This window comes from Equus quagga, chromosome 10, assembly GCF_021613505.1.
Source record: "Equus quagga isolate Etosha38 chromosome 10, UCLA_HA_Equagga_1.0, whole genome shotgun sequence".
Lineage (NCBI taxonomy): Eukaryota > Metazoa > Chordata > Mammalia > Perissodactyla > Equidae > Equus > Equus quagga.
This window is the reverse complement of record NC_060276.1, coordinates 38,406,342-38,427,149: the sequence shown is the minus strand read 5'-3', so window position 1 is coordinate 38,427,149 and position 20,808 is coordinate 38,406,342. Positions and strand designations below refer to the sequence as shown.

The following is a 20,808-nucleotide window of genomic DNA, read 5'->3' as shown; positions in this document are numbered from 1 at the left end:
GCTGGGGTTCGCTGGTTCCGATCCTGGGTGTGGACATGGCGCCACTTGGCAAGCCATGCTATGGTAGGCGTCCTACATATAAAGTAGAGGAAAATGGGCACAGACATTAGCTCAGGGCCAGTCTTCCTCAGCAAAAAGAGGAGGATTGGCGGCAGATGTTAGCTCAGAGCTAATCTTCCTCAAAAAAAAAATTGTGCACTTAAACTAAGGAGAAATCATAATGCAATAGTTCCATGAGTGAACTGCCAAGGTGGATCAGGCTCCTTTTAGTTAGTGGAAAATCAAGAAAGATTATGTAGTTAAGGTCATGAATGGCGCAGACATATCCATTTTGGTAAACCTGATTTGTGGAAGAGGAAAAGAGGCTCAGTTCTGAGGTGTGTGAAAATGGTAATTCTCTTTTGAGGACTACGATTACTTTTAGAAGGGGCATCTGATGCAGTATATTTAGTATGGGGTAAGGGTAAGAAGAAAATACACAGGTATGACGCTTATTTGGAGCAGGAAAGGAGAAAGGTATAAAGGAAAAGAAAAGGTAACGCGCTCTTCCTGCCCCTCCCCCTCCTTTAGAGACTCAGTAATCAGCCTGCCCCTAGTACCACCCACTTACCCAAATTCTCTTTACTACGACTCAGACCCTTCGGATCTGCGCTTTTTAGAAGTACTTTCACATTCTGGCACCTTAAGCCTGAAACGCCCTTTAGGCAAGTGTTAGGAGGGAAAAATGTATTCTTGCAATTCAAAACGGACTCGAATCCTACAAGAGAGCTTTTATGTTCTCATATTCTCTAGTTCCTTGCTCGTCCATTTTTCATAAAACGACGCGACACACCTGGCCACACCGCCTCAGATCCTACTCTAATGCCTGCCCATCCTGTTACCCTTTTAAGAGGCGGATCCTGCAGTGTCCTTTCCTCCCTCCCAGCCACCTCTACCCCCAGTCGTCTGGGCGGAGCTTCATGCTAAAGCCCCCGAGCCCGACGCGGCCGCAGCAGTGGCAAAGAGGACTGGAACTGCGAAGAGCTGCATCTGCGGCAACCTCTCTCCCCGCGCTACGTGCCTCTCGCTCCGACCCAGCTCAGCGCGCGCGCCCGTCTCTCCCCGCCCCCGCCCCACCTGGCGCGCACCTGGCGGAGGCCGGGGTCCTGACCAGAGCAAGGAGGGCGCGTACCAGGGGCCCTAGGGAACCGCAGAACGCGCGCACCATGGGGCCGCCGCCCGGGGCCGGGGTCTTCTGCCGAGGTGGCTGCGGCTTTTCTCGATTGCTGGCATGGTGCTTCCTGCTGGCTCTGAGTCCGCATGCCCCCGGCTCCCGAGGAGCCGAAGCAGTGTGGACCGCGTACCTCAACGTGTCCTGGCGGGTTCCGCACACCGGAGTGAACCGCACCGTGTGGGAGCTGAGCGAGGAGGGCGTGTACGGCCAGGATTCGCCGCTCGAGCCTGTGGCGGGGGTTCTGGTGCCGCCGGACGGGCCGGGGGCGCTCAACGCCTGTAACCCACACACGAATTTCACGGTCCCCACGGTCCCGGGGGACTGGGGAAACGCCGTGCAAGTGTCTTGGTTGGCCCTCATCCAGCGCGGCGGGGGCTGCACCTTCGCAGACAAGATCCATTTGGCTTACGAGAGAGGGGCGTCTGGAGCCGTCATCTTTAACTTCCCGGGGACCCGCAATGAGGTCATCCCCATGTCTCACCCGGGTGAGTGCAGCTGCTGAAATGCGCCCCATCAAACCCCTGCCAAGGCCAGTTTCTCTTATTTTTCTCAGTTCTGTCCTCCCCCTATCCCCTTGCTTCGAAGGAAAACGAGTGCCCTTTCTGTCCCTACCGAGGGAGGCAGAGTCCTCTCCTCCCGGAGATTCACCCTGCGTGGGGGTTGGGTGGAAAAATCTTTCAGAATTTGCCTCTCTGGTAGGAAACGGTAAGACAAACGGAGTGCGGAGGCTGGCAGCTCGAGGACTGTTTGGGCTCTTTGCATCGCCTTTTCCCGGTGTTTCACAAGGCTGCCTAGCCCCGGATTAATTGGTGGTGGGCAATGGCTTTGAAATGATAGAATTGCGAAGGCTGCCTGGAAATCCCTTCCTCGCTCTTTTCCTGTTTAACAGCCTCAGGCCCGCAGCAGATTTTTCCCTCCTCTCTCCCTGTTTTTCTCTCCCTGTTTCCTAGTATCAGGTACAAGATTGTGTTACTGTGCCCTGTTAACCTCATTGCAGTTTAGGTGGAAACTTTGCTTAGCTCTTGGGCTGTTCTCTGCCCAGGGGTCTCAGGTCCCGTGTCATTGCTGGTATCAGTGCTTTCGTTTGCTTTTGAAAGATCTGATTTAGGTTATGGAGTGGCAAAACAGGTGATAAGTGTTGAAAAAAGAAGAGGTCTATGCATGAGAGTAGCAAAGGCCTAGACTTTGGAGAAAGTAGTCAAAATAGGTCTTAAATTGATGGAAATGATGTGGGTTACTATTTTTCCCTCTTTAGTTATCCTTCCAGAAACCTTCTCCCTATTTGTGATTACATGTCCATGCCATGTGTATAGTAATCCTAAGCCCTAAAGGACAAAGAAAAACATTTTTGAAGCAAAAGGAAGAGACACATAATAGCAGTATATCATAGTTGTGGAGAGCTGGGCCTCAAGTCAGACGTTGGTTAAATTCCGGTTCCAGTGCTTACTAGTCCTGTGACCTTAGGCAACTTATTTGAAGTCTTTGAGTCTGGGTTCCCTCATCAATCAAATGGGAAAGAACTAAGAAAGAACTACTCCCACAGGTTTGCCTTGAGGATGAAATGAAGTGACGCCTGTAAAAAGAGTTGAACACATCATCCTTCTCAGTAAAGGCTGGCTACTAGGATTAACCTTTTACTAGTCACTGGAGAGATGGATCTGCTTATTTAACTACTAGAGGTTTTGTGTTCTTCTTAAAACAGTATATCTGGCCCTACCTAGAGGGCACTTGCATTGAGTGACTGGGTGGCATGATGGAAAGAGTGCTGAACTGGAACTCAGGAGATTTTAGTTTTTTTAGTCCCTTCTTTGCCTCTACCAGCTTTGTGACCTTGTACAAGTTACTCCCTGGTCAGATGATAGTATAGAGATAGGAAGGTGGAGACCAAGTTGGCAGAGTGTGCAGAGACAAAGTGAACTAGATGAACTCGAAGATCCCTTCCAGCCCTAAAATGCTGTGATTCTTAGATTCTGTATTGATTAAAGGAGCAACTGTATCTCTCTTGCTTGACAATTCATTGATTAGAATGAAATTACTTTTTAAAGGCTAATAAAGATGAAGAATAAGGACTTGGTAAATTTTCAAGTCCTTACGTTTCAATTGGCTGCCTAAATGCAAGGCTTTGACTTTGTCTCCTCCACTCATTTGCATGAGTGATTTGGAATTGAAGAGTACTCTTTAATTAGAGAGTTCCTATTTAGACTGCTTTCCTCCTTCTTCTGTTAAGGATATAAGCTTCTATTTATCTGATAATTTTGGGGGACAAGAAAAGTAATTTTTGTTGAGCTTCCACTGTATTCCAGGCACTCTACATACATCTTATGCTTTATTAAGAGGCAGCAGGGTGTACTAGGAAAAGCACAGGCATCGTAGTCAAGGATGGGAATCAAACTCTGGGTTTACCACACAATAGCTTTGTGTCCTTGGTCAGATTATTTAACTTGACTGGATGTCAGATTCCCCATCTGTAAGATGGAGATGATATTTACATGACTATGATTATTAAGGATAGCATGTAAACAATTTAGTAGATAATAAACATTCAATTAAAGTTAGTTTTTATAATAGGTTACTGCTAACAAGGTGCAAGAATTACATCTTACAAATATGTGCTTATGCAACGGTCAGTTTAAAGACATGAATACACTGGGAGTGTAATCATGGCTGTTTTGTTTCAGGATATTATATAGAAATAAAGCCCTAAACTTTGATCACTTAATTAAACTACATTCAGAAATATAGTTTGATACTTTAAAAATTTAATATTATCTGAGATGATGACTGTAGCAAAGTTCACCTTTTGACTGCCTAGCTAAAATAGCTAGCTAGTGACTTGAGGTATGGAATCACCTTCCCCCGCTTGAATTCCTGGAGAAACTACTTTTCAACACAGGGGAAAAATCACTCTGCATTTCATCCATGTGTGTTGTTGAATATTTGTTTGCAAAGTGCTGTATGTTTGCTCTGCTCATTCCTGAGAGGAATCCTGGGATTCACTGTAATCTCTGGTCAAAAATGACTTATCTTGGATCTTAGTGGCAGAGAGGTAGAACTGAGGTTTAAGCGTTGATTAACTCAATTTATATTCCCATGAATGACACAAGGGCCACTAAATGTGGAAAAGCCATTGCTGTCATCTTTGTTTACAAAAATCTCTCTTCACCCGCTCTCACAGGGGCCTGCGCTTGAATTGCTTGTCCTTCGTTTGAGTTTGTGCTGAGCGTCCACACTCTCACCAATCCACAGTCCTGTGACCATGAAGACCCATTTGTTTCAAGTTAACAGAACCAACTGGTTTAGACCAGTTGTTTTAAAACTTTTGTTTATTGGAGAGAAACTCTACTATATAAGAGAAATCAATTACGAAAATGAGGCTGCTTTTATGTATACCAAAATTTCACAAAAGGTAGTTGTAGCCTTGCATCAACCCATACAGTTTATTTCTGTATATTATTTTGGCTGCAAAGTTTCCAGAAAATTATGATTCCCATAGATTAATAATTGCAAATGATGGATGTTTATTAGCAGCTTGTCTTGCAATCTGTGGGTATTTTTCAATCAAATTCATCAAGAAACCTGGAGGAAAATTAGAAAATTTTGGTTTCAAAGTTTGATCACTATTCGTACTTCTTATCTTAAATATGAAGATCAGATGAGAAGCAGCAGCAAAAACTTAGAGTAAGCACTAAAGCCATCGAAAATGTAGGATTGTCACGATGAGACATGTTACTCATGTTCTTGTTATTGCGCAAATACCTGTTGTGCTTTTGCTAAGCAGATGGGCCTGAGCCTTGCACGCTAATTGAGCACAGCCCACGGGTTGAAGTGGTGTAGGTACTCGCTTGTACAATTTTCTTGAGTCAACATGTGCAGGCATGAATTTATTGAAAGACCTGTGCAGAGCTGCAACCTTCATACTCCGTGACACATTTACAAGAACTTGAAACATTCAGAGGGACGACAGGAGAAGCATTATTCCTGAGGGCTGTAAGAAAGTGAATGAACCAAGCAGTTGAAATTCATGATTTGGTGGTCTCCAATGGGATATATTTTGATATATAAAACAGTTGCCTTGTATAAAAAAAAGCTAGAGATTGTTGAAAGGCAGTAGAGCATATTAAGAGGTTGGACTCTGCTGTTTACTATATTTTAAATTCTTAGACTAGTTATTTTACTCTTCTAAGTCTCAGTTTTCTCCTGTGTAAAATGAGCATAATAATAAACTTGCCTCATAAGGTTGCTAGGATTAAATGAGATAATACAGATAAAGTGTTTAACACAGTGCCTGGCATATAGGAAGCTACTATAATTTTTTTTATCACAGTTAAGATAGTTAAATGTATTTTAGAAAATGAAAATTGGATCTTATGTTTATAGTACAACATTTGAAAATGAATAGCCTGGAGTAATTAAAAGTCCACATTAGGGGCTGGCCCCGTGGCCGAGTGGTTAAGTTCGTGCGCTCTGCTGCAGGCAGCCCAGTGTTTAGTCGGTTCGAATCCTGGGCGCGGACATGGCACTACTCATCAAACCACGCTGAGGCAGCGTCCCACATGCCACAACTAGAAGGACCCACAACTAAGAATATACAACTATGTACCGGGGGGTTTTGGGGAGAAAAAGGAAAAAAAATAATAAAAAATCTTTAAAAAAAAAGTCCACATTACCTGAAATCCTAATTTTAACCCTTTAGGAAGAGAGTGAGTAGACTGAGTTCCTTACAAGAAAATGATCTTTTAGCCCACTTGTGTTTGTCATTCTTTTCTCAGATAACTGCTTCTCCCTCAAGCTACCAATCTTCTTTCCATTTACAAAGGACTTTGGGATAGTATTTTACACTGATTTATCACCACTGAGTTCCTTCTCAATTACTTGACATTAGTTTTTATTCTGTTTTTTTCTAGGATGTTGACTTAGAAAATAACTTTTTTAGTAGAGTGAGTAGTTCAAAAGAGGATGAGAAGAAATTGGGTGGTGATGATTTACCCTGTAAAATCCCATTCCAAAATCCGTTTCCAGATACATCCTTTTTGCTATCTGCAGTACTGTATTTGATACTGTTGGCCACTCCTTTGAACTTCCCAAGAACTCTTTTGCTTCTCTTGCCTTTCTTTTGTTTCATTTCTGTTATTTCATCAATTCGTTCAGCTAATATCTCTTCTTCCTTGCATTCACACCCAGGCCCCAACATTCTCCCTGCAATAAGTAACTGCCACATCTAGCTGATTCAATCACTTTGTCTTCTCACATATGTCCCTTTCTCCCTTGCAACTGTTATTACCCTGCGTTCAGTTCCTAGGTCTTCTCATGGGAACAAATGCTTAGCCTCCTAATTGGTCTCCCTGTCTCCAGTCATTTCTTTCCTCCAGTTCTTCCACAATGACACTGGAACACAGCTCTGATCACATACCGTACATGCCATTACTCAAAAGCCCGTTACTTATAAAGTTTAGACTGTGTTTTCCAGCATGGCATACAAGACTCTTAATAATCTAGTCCCAACCTACTTCTGAAGTTTTATATGCTTCTTCTCTCTCATGTTGATATCTAAACATTCTCTATCCTTTCCCATTATCATTCCTTTGCTCGTACTTCTGCTTTTGCCTGCATACCCTTTTCTGCCCAGCCCTGCTGGACAAAAGCTTCCTCATCCTTCAAAATCCAACAGAAATGCCTCCTCGTCTTTGAAGCTTTTCTTAATTCCTTCTTTTCCTCTTCCCAACACAGCCCACAACAAACCATAATAGTCTCTTCTCTTTGTTCCCATAGCACTCCATCTTTTATAGTACTTTCTGCATTTTACTGGTAGGTATTTGCTTATATATTTTACCTTCTTACCAGATTGTAATAATTTTAATGTTTTATTAATGTTCATATTCCCCATAGGAACCTTTGTACTGTATGTGCTCTGGAAATGCTTGTTGAGTTGCCCTAAATACCCAAGAACGCCAAACTGTCGTAAGATTCACTATTAAATATCTAACGGAAGGGGATTGAAATTCAATTCGCTGAGCATTTATCAAGGGTCTACTTTATGCCAGGTACTGTGCTTCTTGCCTGAATATACAAAATAATTAAGGTAAAGTAGGAAGAATAAGAGTGTACAAATGCTTCAAATTGCAAGCTCTCTAATTTTTATGGTGATCACCATCATGGGCCCATTTATGGATTTTTAATGGCAAAATGACCTAGGTAAGAAAAAAATATTACTTGTTTGATGTTTTGAAAACTTGATTTGCACCAGCATTCAATTTATGTCTCCAATGAAAATCCTTCCACTGAACAAGTCAGTGAATGTGGAAATCCATAACACAAAAACCTCTTTTTTAAAAAAAGGAAAAAGAAATATAGCATCATGAGCAAATTGTTTTTCTTTTCTTTTTCTTTTTTTAGGAAGATTAGCCCTGAGCTAACATCTGCCACCAATCCTTCTCTTTTTTGCTGAGGAAGACTGGCCCTGAGCCAACATCCATGCCCATCTTCCTCCATTTTTTTATGTGTGGGATGCCTACCACAGCACAGCTTGACAAGCAGTGCATAGGTCCACACCCAGGATCCGAACCGGGGAAACCTGGGCCACCAAAGCAGAACATGCATACTTAACCACTGTGCCACCGGGCCGGCCCAAAATTATCTTTCTAAGCACATAAAGAACTTTGTTTCCCTGGTCCCTAGAAGATGTATGTTATCTTATACAGAATGCCATATATGATCTCTGTTCCCAGGCTTAAATGGAGGAAATAGAGGAGAGTATGAAAGATATTTTCTAAGTTATTTTCTGATTATAAAATTAATCAGTCATGCTTCTTGCAGAAAACTAGGAAAATACATAAAAGTATAAAACTAAAAATAAATACACATAATTCCACAACGCAAAGATAGCATCATTAATGTACCATTACTATTCCTTTTTGTCTCTCTTTCTATGTATAGGTATAGTTTTGTATCCTACTTTTATCATAATGGTTATTTTTTCATGAGTGTTACTCTGGTATTAAAAAAACACAGACAATTTAAAGGAAAATGTCAAACTTCATAGATATGACTATTTTAGCATTTTGGGGTGTTTTGTTGTCATTTTCTTCTTTAGCTGTGCATATATCTTATTTAAAGAATTCTAATTATATACTGTATATACAGTTTTGTAACCTGCTTGTTGTCGTAAGCATTTCCCCATGTAATTAAACATAGAGCGTTCTCTTATAAGTTGAATGTAGTGGTCTTTGAGTGGGAGGCGAGGATTGAGCTTCTCTTCCATTAATTATCAGAAAGGAAGTACAGAAATGGAGACAGGGAGGGGTGTGAATTGGAACATTTAAAACAAAAATATGCTCCACAGAGCTTTATGTAAAAGTATGCTTACTAGCCATAAACGTGATCAGGTGTAACCCATATACACTGCCTGTTGTGGCTTTGGTTTTTTGAAAGGTTTGATCGCCATTTGTGCTTTAGTTCCTTTTCTCCCAAAATATTCCTCCAGGTGATGTCTTTGTCGTAAATGGTTTGCTCCCAGTTTCCTTGTTTCTTGGTTGAGTGGCACCTCATTGCTTAATATGGCTTTTCTTTTTGGTGATAGCCACTAAGCTGTGAACTATTGTTGGGGTTTTCCCGAAAGTTTACTTGATAGGGTACCACAAATATTGCGTAGGGATGAATAATTTTTGTACATGTAAACTTTATGGAAGTATAACGTACGCACCAAAAAGGTACAGAAATCATTAGTGTATAGCTCAGTGAAGTTTCAGAAAGTGAACACGCTTGCGTAACCAGCACCTAGATCAAGAAACAGAACAGTACCAGAACCCTAGAAGACTACCTCACACCCCAGGATAAAGAATTTTTGAAGCAGCACAATTGTCAACTTTGTCTCCTGAGGGCGTGACCTCTTGGGACATGTGGTGGGAGCCCAGTCACCCACAGAAACAGTCTCCTTCACTACATTGGAGCTAGTTACTGTGGTGATGCTCAGCTGCATATTGTAGGGAGTTATTTCCAAGAACAGAGTGCATGCACTTTTTGATGCAGCTACTAAGCCAATTCAGAGTTACCACATTTTGCTGTTAACACTCGCTTTGGAGCCCTATGGGCAAAGCAGAGCACAAGGACTCTTTGTTATTATTCCATTCCCTAGTCTGTCTTTTTCTCTTTTGGCTGTATGTATTGTCTTTCTCTACATCATGGCATATAGTTACTGCTTGAATTTATCCATAGGCTGGTTAACAATATTGATTTCTTTCTAAAAGAAAGTTTGGTGACTCATGCCTGACTTGATGGAGGGTGTTAGGTTCAGAGCCTAGTCGTGATTTACTTGGTTTTAATGCTTGAATGCTCAGGTTAGATACAAATCAATGATTTTGAGTTAACCCTACTTATTTTGACTTTTTTGAAAGAAGATGGTACTAGAACTCACTTGTTTACGTATATGTTTCTCTCAAGATATTAATCCTTATCATTTCAGATAAAATGTTGAAGTAGCTTGGTTAAATGCTGCCTACAACTAAAAAGTCTTAGCTTTTAAAAAGAAAATGCACCAAAATGTTAACTTTGGTTTTGCCTGGTGGTGGAATTATGGGTGCTTATTGTTCTCTTCATTATTATTTTTCTGCGTTTTCTGAATTTCCTGTAGTGAATGTGTTTTGCACTTGTAATAAAAAAGTTTTTTTTTAATTTTATTTTTTCCTTTTCTCCCCAAAGCCCCCCAGTACACAGTTGTATATTCTTCGTTGTGGTTCCTTCTAGTTGTGGCATGTGGGACGCTGCCTCAGCGTGGTTTGATGAGCAGTGCCATGTCCACGCCCAGGATTCGAACCAACGAAACACTGGGCCGCCTGCAGTGGAGCGCGCAAACTTAACCACTCGGCCACGGGGCCAGCCCCTAAAAAAAAGTTATTTTTAAAAAACCAATGTATGCCATTAAAAACAAAAACAAAAACAAAATACTCTAATAGTGTTCATAAATCCTAAATAAAGCATTAATAATGTGACTATAGCAACAACAGGAACAAAGCATATGTGATAATAGAAATGATTTATAGACTAGTATAAGAATTTAAACCTGCAACTAGAGTGTGCAGCTGTGTATGGGGGGCTTTGGGGAGAGGAAGAAGAAAAAAAAGATTGGCAACAGATGTAAGCTCAGGTGCCAATCTTAAAAGAAAGAAAGAATTTAAAGAATTGCTTTGGCCTTTTGAATATATCTAACCCATATGATTGCTAGTGTGGTCCTTTCTTGTTATTACTAGTGTTTTTTTTTTCATATGTAAAATGACCCTTGAACAGTGAAGAACTTTATAGTCTGACTTTTCCTATTTTAATATGGAATATTTCTCTTCTCTTTACCCTTTATATCACTATTTGTATTTTTTTCTTTTCCCCCTTACACACATATACACACACACCTCACCTTTCTTGGTATCTTTGTTTCTTTCCCATAAGAGGCCTGCTTCCTCCTACTAGCCCCCTGCAATATTTATTCTATTCAATACTTTTAAGATTAGTGCTATGTTTAACAGCTTAATATGAAGAATCAATATGTTGGCAGTTTTCACCCATGACACACTGGGTTCGTCAGATGATAGTACCTTTTGTCATCCTAGAAAAGAGGAGGAAGTTTTGTTAGAATAAGGGCAGAGGGGAATCATGGTGTTCTTATTTTATACTTTATTAATGATATGCAGAACATACATACTCAATCAAAAGTGCATTTAAGACATCATGAAAATTGAATTACTTGTTTTTAAAATTATCATTGCCCTTGAAATGATACCCTGCTGTACAGAACTCCACCAGTTGGTGATTCACATAAGAAACTCAAATTCAAGAGTAGCTTCTGTACCACTTCTTTCCCTTTTAGGACACAAAATGTGTCATACTTTACCCTCTTCCTCTGCCTTTCATGGCTTGATTAATTCAACCTTAGATAATCTTACACACACACACACCTCCATGGAGCTTCTTTTTCTCTTTCAAAAAAGTGAACTTCCTTCTGTGTGATTCCACTTCCTTTGAAGTGAAATTAAGCATTATAACAAAGCAGTGCTCTCAATATCTAAAAACCTTGAATGTGTCCATAACGTGCTTCCACAATCTCCACAGAAGCCTCCCATCAGTCATGTAATCCTCCTGATTGAATGGGCATTTTTCTTATCTCCCAGTATTTAAGATAAATGTTAAATACTTTTGTTTGTTTTGCTTTAGGTATTACAGTGATATTGTTTTCTGAAAAGTATTATTACAAATATGGATTAAATAATAATTTATATTTGCTTTGCAGTTTTTAGTCCTCAAGGCATTTTACCTGCAGTAACCTGTGGACTCATTTGGGAACCCAAACACTGTTTAGCAACATTACTATGGGAAAATGTGTTGTTTCTAGTTTCAAATAACTGACTTACAAATGAATTTTTGAAGCACAACCCGTTAGTGTTTCTATTGTGATTATTGTTCATAATGACAGCCCTGTGACGTATAATTTATTATATTCTTCCCAATTATGCTGGTTTAGAGTTTTCTCTACTTAGTCAGTTTCTTGGTATCGTTGACCAAAGCTGTACCTCACCTTTTCCATGTGTTTCACCTTAAGGACTCTGCATTTTATTTTCCTACTCTGTGATGATCTCACAAGAAGTTGGCTTGTTTTGAAAGTATTTGTAATGCTCCTAAAAGTTTTAAGAACATAACTTTGACTTGTGGCTTAGTTAGCCATTAATAGATTTCCAAGTTGGTACATTTTTTCTTGTTTTAGAGGATTTCAACCATCATTTAGATGAAGGCTAGGAAAGTGTGATTATATTGAGTGAAGTTTTCCTTCGTAGATCTACGAGCAACCTATGTTGAACACAGTTCTAAAATACTTTGAGGTGTAGGGGTGTTTCAAATTCTTGTTTTCCACCACCACCATTTCATTTTGGCAAGAGGACAGGATGAGTAAGAGAGACTGAAAGTGGCCAGTGCAAAAGCACCAGTCACCTCCCTTGCCCTAGCCCCCAACCCCCGACCCTTTTTGCTGCTCTTATCTGGCTGATGTCTTTTGATTGAACTGGCAATCAAGACAAGGAAATTGAGTTACCTTAAGTAATATAATTAAAGGCTAACAGATTGTCCTTTGATGGTAAGGAAAGCTACATGATTGCTCTGTTTTTTATTTCTATCTTTTGTACCAAAGATGAATGTGTTCCATTTGAAATTGAGAGACAGCATATTATAATAGAAGAACGGGTGTCCTTGAGTCAGACTGCTTGACTTGAATTCTAGTCCTACCAATTAATAAATATGTGATCTTGGGCAAGTTGTTAACCTGGACTTCATTTATCTTGTTCATAGCAAGGGGGATAATAGGGCCGGCCAGTGGCGCAGTGGTTAAGTTCTCATGTTCCGCTTCAGCGGCCCGGCGTTCGCTGGTTCTAATCCCAGGTGCGGGCATGGCACCCCTTGGCACGCCATGCTGTGGTAGGCGTCCCACATATAAAGTGGAGGAAGATGGGCACAGATGTTAGCTCAGGGGCAGTCTTCCTCAGCAAAAAGAGGAGGATTGGTAGCAGTTAGCTCAGGGCTAATCTTCCTCAAAAAGAAAGAAAAGGGGAGGATAATAATGTCTATTGCCCATGTTGTAAATAAAGTGTTTAATATGTAGTGGGCCTTTAGGTAATGTTAGTTCTCTTGAACCTTTTGCTAACAATCTTATTACTAAACATAATAATTCTTTTTTGTTATTATAGCTGTTCACTACCACATTTTGAAATATGTAATTGTTTTATATGCAGAAGCAGAAAAAAACTGTGACATCCAAATTGCTATTTTTCTGGACAGTTTCTGAGAAATGCAGAGAGAAGTCACATAATCAAGAAATTGAAACAACAGTATTGTCCTCCTTCTCCCCTGTGCATTTCCATTTTAAGCAGCAGCAAGACCTTAAAATCAAGATGTTAAGCTCCAACAATAGAGATGGCTATGAACCTTGTGAAGAGAGAGGCCTTAGCTATCAGATGGATTTTGATTTGAATCCCGACTCTGTCTTCTAGCTTTGTGACCTTAGCCAAATTAACCTAAGACTCAGTTTTTTTAATCTGTAGAATGGGGGATGATAATTGTACCTACCTCACAGAGTTATTGTGAGGGATGAATCAGAAAATATGAATCAGAAAATATATAAAGCACTTAGGACACAGCATGGTTCATTAAAGGATAGCTTAACCACCTCCTCGCCCTCATCTATAGCCCTGTCTTGGCGATTGGCAATTCATGTCACTGCAGCGCTTCTCAGAGGCTGTGACAAGCTAAAGAAACACTGTTCAACTTTCTTCAATGCATTATTCTCTAGACTTATTTAAGTATAGAACCTTTTTGTCTCAAAATACTTAACATCTGAAATATAATTTGGGAAACACTGATTGCCATGCACTTGATAACTTCTCCCTTCTCTCTCTCTCATTTTATTGGACTGGCCTCATATTTTAAATGTATCAAAGTTTTGTCAATGTCAAGGAGTGACTAACCAGTTATCTCACTATGATAAGAACAATGTTTTCAACTGTGACGACAAACATTTTTGTTTTATTTCTTTGTACTAATATGGTACGTTTTGTATCAGGTTAATGTGACTTCAGAGTGTTTACAGGCTAGGTTTATTCTCCTTATTGACTTTCAGAAACAATTTACTGTGAAAAGATAAAATCACAAGTGAGCCAGGTTTGTGTTTGTTTTTATAATCAGTGTGTAGGCCTTAATACAGAAGTTAGGCTTTGTAGTACTTCATACAGAGGGAAACAATATCTTCAGTTAGTAGAATGTTCTTATTTATGATTGTTTTATACTAAACAATACCAAAATTTCTGCCGAGGCAGACCAAATTCTCTTTTTCTCTAATCCGGATACCTAACAGAATACTAATCGGACTTCTGTGACTTTTGCGCCCTGGGGTTCTTGTGGCCAAGTCACAATGAATATCCTCTCTCTCAACATAATGTTCTTCCTAATTTAATGATTAATGCAATTTCCAACCTAATGCCTCTATTACAAACTGTGCCTGAAGAGAATGTACGCAAAAGAAGAGGTTCCAGTTTTCAACAAAAGTTTCAACACTGCTTTATCTCCAGCGCTGTGCTAGATGTTATGGTAGGAGGAGAAGAGTGAGCAGGGAGTAGCTAAAGATACTCAATGACATAGTCCTTTCCTTCCAAGGTGCTCGCATTTTCAGCCTCTATTGCTTTTTGTTTTTCTGGCTAATAATGATATTTTAGTGTGGCACTCAAATAACAATTGAGGTAGGGCTTTTAGATCTATGTAACAATGGCACTCTAAAGTTTGGCAAGATTTAAGGTACAGAGTACATGTCCCTTCCATACATTGTTGTACCAGTTTCACTTGGTCTGAAAGGTTGAGGATAAAGTGGCAGGTGGTGGAGGCCATGTCCCGGTTTTATTGTAAGTCTAGGCTCTGGCCTGGTTTTGTGCTCATATTTTTTTCCCCTGGATATTGCAACAGTTTATTCAGTGGAATTCTCCTTCCCAAGGTTTCACATTACGGGAAAAGAGAACTGATATATACAAGGACAAAGGATCACCATAATTTCTAATGTTCAGTCGTCTAAGGTTTTTTCCCCCTGAAACCCTTAACTCTCCTGTTTGTCCTTTTTTACTACCCAACAAATATCTTTCTGTTTTTAACATGTTGTGTATATATTGTTAATCAGTGGTTGCTTCACCTTGCACCACAAATATTCTTATCTTACCACATTCTGAACAGCTCTAGATATTGCACAATTTATTATCCCAAAGGATTTGATACATTGATCCTGTGGAGGTTACTGACTAGCGTTTCTTTAGAAAATATTAATAAATAGCAATAACAAATGTTGAATTTGGTTTTTAGAAACCTTACTATTTCCCAAACAAAAATTATGACAATAGAATGCTTTAGCATAAAATTTTTAATATAATTACAGAATACCCTATTAATTAAATAACATATATACTACAATTTCTGCGTGGCCTTGCAATAGCATATCTTATTATTTTAATTTTTTCAGTATCAGCACAAATTTAAGGTTGTACAGACACTCAACCTGTTCCACTTGCTTCAAGACTTCTCTGTCCTCTGAACCTCCTCATAAGTGCCCAAACCACCAGTCTCCTAGTGAACCAGGATGACTAGGTTCTAACTTGAGCTTGGGACTAAAATGGCATCTGTCCTGGCTCCTAAGTTTAAGTGTGAAACTGAGGTGTAGTCAAGGCTCTGGTTGGAAAAAGATTATCACCACCATTAGTGCTGCTCTGGCAGTATGGTAATTTCAACGAGATCAACACTGTGCCAGTAAGCGTCAACCTGAATCCAAGGTCTGTAGAGTAGGATTAGTGTTTAACATTTTATCTGTATATATATGTCCCTGCTGTAGGCAGACATGTCCTGTCAAGATATGTCTTTGAATGTAGGGAGGAGGCGCATCTTAGACTCACTGTTCACCTCAATTATCTTTCAGGATGAATTTGTTTTCAGATGGGATCAAGATTCCAGTTATCACTAAATACGGCATACTTAAAATTGGATTCATCAAACATTTACTTGACATGTGTTACGTGCCAGGCACTCTGCTAGACATTGTAGGTATGGTGATGAAAGGCCCAGGACCTACCTGAAGGAGTTCATAGTTGAGTGAAACTCAGGTAAACCGGGATAACTTCAAGGGAAGTCTGTACTAGACAGCGTAAAAGCTAAATATCTAACCCAGATGAGTTAGACTCTTATAAAAGGAGGTTGAACTTTATTCTGTAGGTGAAATGGAGCTCTTTAAAGGCCTTTAGCAAAGGAAAAATATGAATATTTTTCCCATTTAGAAAAACCTATCTAATAGCTATGAGGGGAATGAATTGGAGAGCTAAGACTGGTGGCTTGCAGACCAGTTAGGAGGTTTTTAAAGGATTTAGATGAGAGACAATGGTGAAAATGGAGATAGGAAAGGAACAGGTCTGTTTCTGATGTGGCTAATTTTCAAACCTCTATATGAAGTACTTACTGATAAAAGCAAAATAATTCTATTTGCAGAGTTTTTCTATGCATGGTGCAGGATTGGCATTGATCTGGCCAGAGTGACTGGACCACTATGTTGAAACTCCTTGACCGTAACACCAGTCAAACTATAATCAAACTCCAGCCCAATATTTCTAAAAGTATAGGCCAGAGACGACAGGCAGCAAAAGAACCCACAGAACTTGTTAAACCACAGATTCCCAAGCCCCACCCCAGACATACTGAATCAGGGGATGGGGCCCAGGGAGTTCAGTGTTTTCACGGGTTTCTCAGGTAATTCTCATACATATGAAAGTTTGAGGATCACTGAGCTAGCCCAACAGTTTTCAAAATATGATCTGGGACTGCTTGTCCCTGAGACTCTTTCAGGGGTCCATGAGGTCAAAACTATTTTCATAATAATACATAGACATTATTTGCCATATTCATGAGTTGACATTTACATGGATGGTGTAAAAGCAATGGTGGAAAAACACTGGCACCTTAGCACAAATTAAGACAGAGTCACCAAACTGTATTGTATACTATACCTCTGTGCATTTACAGTAAAAAGAAAATGCCAGTTTCATTTAGGAATGTCCTTGATGGATCAGTAAGAATAATTAATTTCATTAAATCTCTACCCTGTCGTACACAACTTCTTTTTGTATATTCTCTGTGATGAAATGGGAGGTGGACATAAAACACTTCTGCAGCATACCAAAGTACAATGGTTATCTGAAAGAACAACACTTGTTTGACTGAATTGTGACCTGAACTAGCTGCTTTCTTCAAACAGCTCCTTTTAACTTGACAGAACTACTGACAAACTGACTATTCAGACTTGGGTATTTGGAAGACCTTTCTCAAAAATAACCTAAGTGAGGGCCAGCCCTGGTGGCCTAGTAGGTAAGTTCAGTGCCCTCTGCTTTGGCAGCCTGGGTTCAGTTCCTGGGCATAGACCTACACCACTTGTCTGTCAGTGGCCATGCTGTGGCAGCAGCTCACATACAACAAAAAAAGAGGAAGATTGGCAGCAGATGTTAGCTCAGGGCAAATCTTCCTCAGCAAGAAAAAATAAAAAAATAAACTAAGTGAGCCTATCATTTCAAAGAAAACAAATGACAGCATTTGATGCTAATGATAAAATTTGAGTGTTCAAGTAAAAATTAGGATTTTGGAAAACTTTTATCCACTACGTGAGCTTGACAACTTCCTAATATTTAGGCTTTTCTGATGAGAGCAATGGTAATATTAACAACTGTGATTTTTTTTATATCGTATAATCTTGACGTGAGTCACCATTTGTAAGATCTGCATAACTCAGTGAACCAATACTTTCCAAGTGACCAATGCATGATATTACAAAACCATGCGTGAATAAAGGGATCCATTCAATATACAAGATAATTCAATGGATTTTCTTTTAACTAAGTACAAAGAGTTCATTGATATGGTTTCAAGTTCTACCTTGCACCTAATGTTTAAGAAACTACCACTTGTTGAGTTTTGGTGTAGTATTAAAGAAGAATATCTGCAATTATTTGAAAATGCTATCAAAATACTCCTCAGTTTTCTAATTACATATCTGTATGAGTACAGATTTTCTTCATGTACTTCAGCCAGAAGAACAGATCACAATAGATCTAATGCAGAAGCACAAATAAAGACCCAGCTGTGTTCTGTTAAGTCTGACATTAAAGAGGTTTGCACAAATGACAAAGCCACTCTTCCTTTTACATTTTTTAGTTATTTTTAATAAAAATCTGTTAATTACAGTAATGTGTATTTACAACTGTTATTTTAAATGAATGAATAAATAAATATTTTTAAAATTCCTCAATGTTAATTGCTAATATGGTTAATATAAATAGAAATAATATACATAAACAAAAGTTCTTTGGAGTCCTCAGTAACTTTAAAGAGTATAAAGGGGTCCTGACACCGAAAACTTGGAGAAACACTGTCCTAGCCCTTGGGTTCTTAACAATATATTAAACAAACCACTAGTGGAAATGAGAATAGTCCCAGTAGTACTAAGGTTTTTCTTTTTTAAATAATAATTCTAAGAATTGTTTACCTGTGAGAATGACATGTTATCCACAAGTTATGCATCTGCGATCTTTTGGACAGTGTTGCTTTTAAATCCCTAGTGTCTTTAATATGCTGTTTCCTGAGGACTCCATCTGCCAGAGATTTTTTGGTGCTGTGTCAAATCTGTGACCCATTTCCCAGTGTAGTATTGCCTTTGAAACCTACAGCAGAAGTATCTGGGGGTACAGGGCAGAAATAAAGGCAACTTGCTGTACTATACATGGCTGTGTGCTTCTGTTTGTTGGCTTAAAAGAATTATAATAAAAGGTGATTTGGGTCATCTTCACTGCCACCACTTCTCCCCCAAAAAGATGATTGGTAACAATACAGAATGTTAAGAAGCATTGCTTTAATCGACAGCTAACCTGTACTAATGCCTATTTCATATTCTGCAATAGACTAGAATTTAACTAAAGGCTAGTTAGTAGCATAATGACATATTAAAGGGGTGTGTAGTGCTGATTTGTCTGGTTCCCAGTGAACTACAGACATATATTTCCAGATACTTTTAAAAAATTATTTGTATATTTGTTTATTGAGGTGCAATGATAAAACTAAGTTTTTTTGATCAAGAGAGCTGCCATGAAGCAGTCAATTTAAAAAACCTAAGTTTGGTTCATTTGTGGCTGGCAGTAATCAACAGGGGGCAAAAAAAGTTGTCACAAAACAGAAATTTGAAGAAAGAGACGCTATTCTGGCTTAAAAGTTTAGATAATTTTTTTTACTGGTTAAAAACAATGCCACTTAGGCCTGCTTGATCTGATGAGCTTTGGTATCCTTCTTTGACATACATTGAAGAACTAAGCCTTTGAAAGCGACTGTGGACAGAATGAACACTTAGAAGTCCACTTGAATTGGTTCCAAATTTTCTAATGGAGGAAATGTTTGTTAGAGAATTATGTTGGAATTCTTCACATTTAGATCTTGTTCATTCTAGATACAAGTGAATGCAGAAGCGCTGACCCCATTGTGTTATGAGGATGTTGGGCAGTAGCAAATGTGAGCTTAGTTTTAGAAGAGCTACTTTGGCCTTCAATTGCCCTTATTACTTGCAAGTCTCTTGTTTTGAATGCTCTCTTTTTTAATATTAAAAGCAGAGTACTGGTTAAAAGAGATGTTAGAACAGCTCTCCTCACTTCCTTGTATTTTATGTTTGAATCCCAAGGTCCCATAAGTATGCCATCATTGTGCTTAGAATATTTCATATATTGTAAATGTTTTAGAATTTATTTTACATTTTAACACATTAATATTTAAAAGTGGGGGGAAAAGGTCCAGAAGCATAGAACTTACTACATAATTTGCACTTGATAAATATTTGTTCAATTAATTTGTCTGTGTCCACAAGTAAATAATTAAGATTAGACCATAACCATAATATCATTAGCTTTTTGAAAGAAGTTAAAGGGATTGGCCACCAGCAGGATCCTAGATCAAATTTCTATGTTATGAATAATACCTAGAAAGTATTTTTTGCCAGTAGTGCTGAGGGTAGGCTCTTATTATTTATATTAATACTTTAATTGAAGATATTTACTAACAGCAGGAAGATCTGCTGCAGCCTATTTGATTACCTTTGTTCCCAAGATAGGTGGACGCCGAAACCTTTGTTCACTGTTGAACATTTGAAATTGGACTCTCTATTTCTTCTGCTGCTTATTCCCTATTCCTAATTTGTCCCTTATCCCAAAATACTTTAGATAGCAGAGTGAAAATATGAAAAACCTTAGCCATGACATGTTATTAACGATTTTGAAGTAGGCAGTTCAAGGCTTCCTTATATAACTGAGTGACTGCTACATTTGTCGTATCAAGGTAAGTGTTGTTTAAGTTATACTGGAGCCAGGAACTTGTGTGTAAGCAATTAGGGTCTAAGTTAGCTATTCTTGACCATTAAATTGTCAAATATAAAGTGGTGTTAATACACTAGAATTGTAAAAATGACAACTTTTTCTGCTATTCAACTCTGAAAATTTATTTATCAGATATAACACATTAAAATTTATAAATAAATCCTTGATTTATCTTTATAAGTCAACTAGTCTGGCATTTAAGTAATAAGTTTTATAATTTGTCTTAATGATTTTGCCTAACAGTCCGGAAAAGAAAAGGGTGGAAATGGGCTCACTGTCACCTTTGCAACACAGTGCAGATTTTGAGAGATTCAGATCCTGAAATGACAGCTGTTCTGTGATCAGAGTTTAGGCCATAGAGCTTTGTTGTCAATTAATGGTCAGTTTTCCTCATCAGACACTTTGGGCATAGTAAAGATTTTTCTTTTCTTTTTTTGGGGGGATGGGTGCTATGTTTTTTGGAAAAACAGGATGAAATGAAAAGTTAATTTGGAAATTCCGTAAAGATCGAAAAAGAAATGCAGTCTTATTCCTTTGCCAAACTTGATTTTGGAAACGTAGTACAGCCCTACCTCCATCAGGCAAAAGATGCAGCCCAGTGTTCCCTCCACTTTCTATTCCTCAACACACCAGACATCAGAGAGA

At 39.0% G+C, this 20,808-nt stretch overlaps 1 protein-coding gene across 1 annotated transcript in view; it reads left to right on the top strand.

Annotated features, from left to right (window-relative positions):
• The first annotated feature begins 998 nt into the window (after positions 1 to 998).
• RNF128 (ring finger protein 128) overlaps positions 999 to 20,808 on the top strand; it is a 50,276-nt gene continuing 30,466 nt past the window's right edge. Inside the window, exon 1 of the mRNA XM_046673230.1 lies at positions 999 to 1,698. Coding sequence (XP_046529186.1) covers positions 1,206 to 1,698 — 493 coding nt within the window. The 5' untranslated portion in view covers positions 999 to 1,205. The remainder of the gene's footprint in view (positions 1,699 to 20,808) is intronic.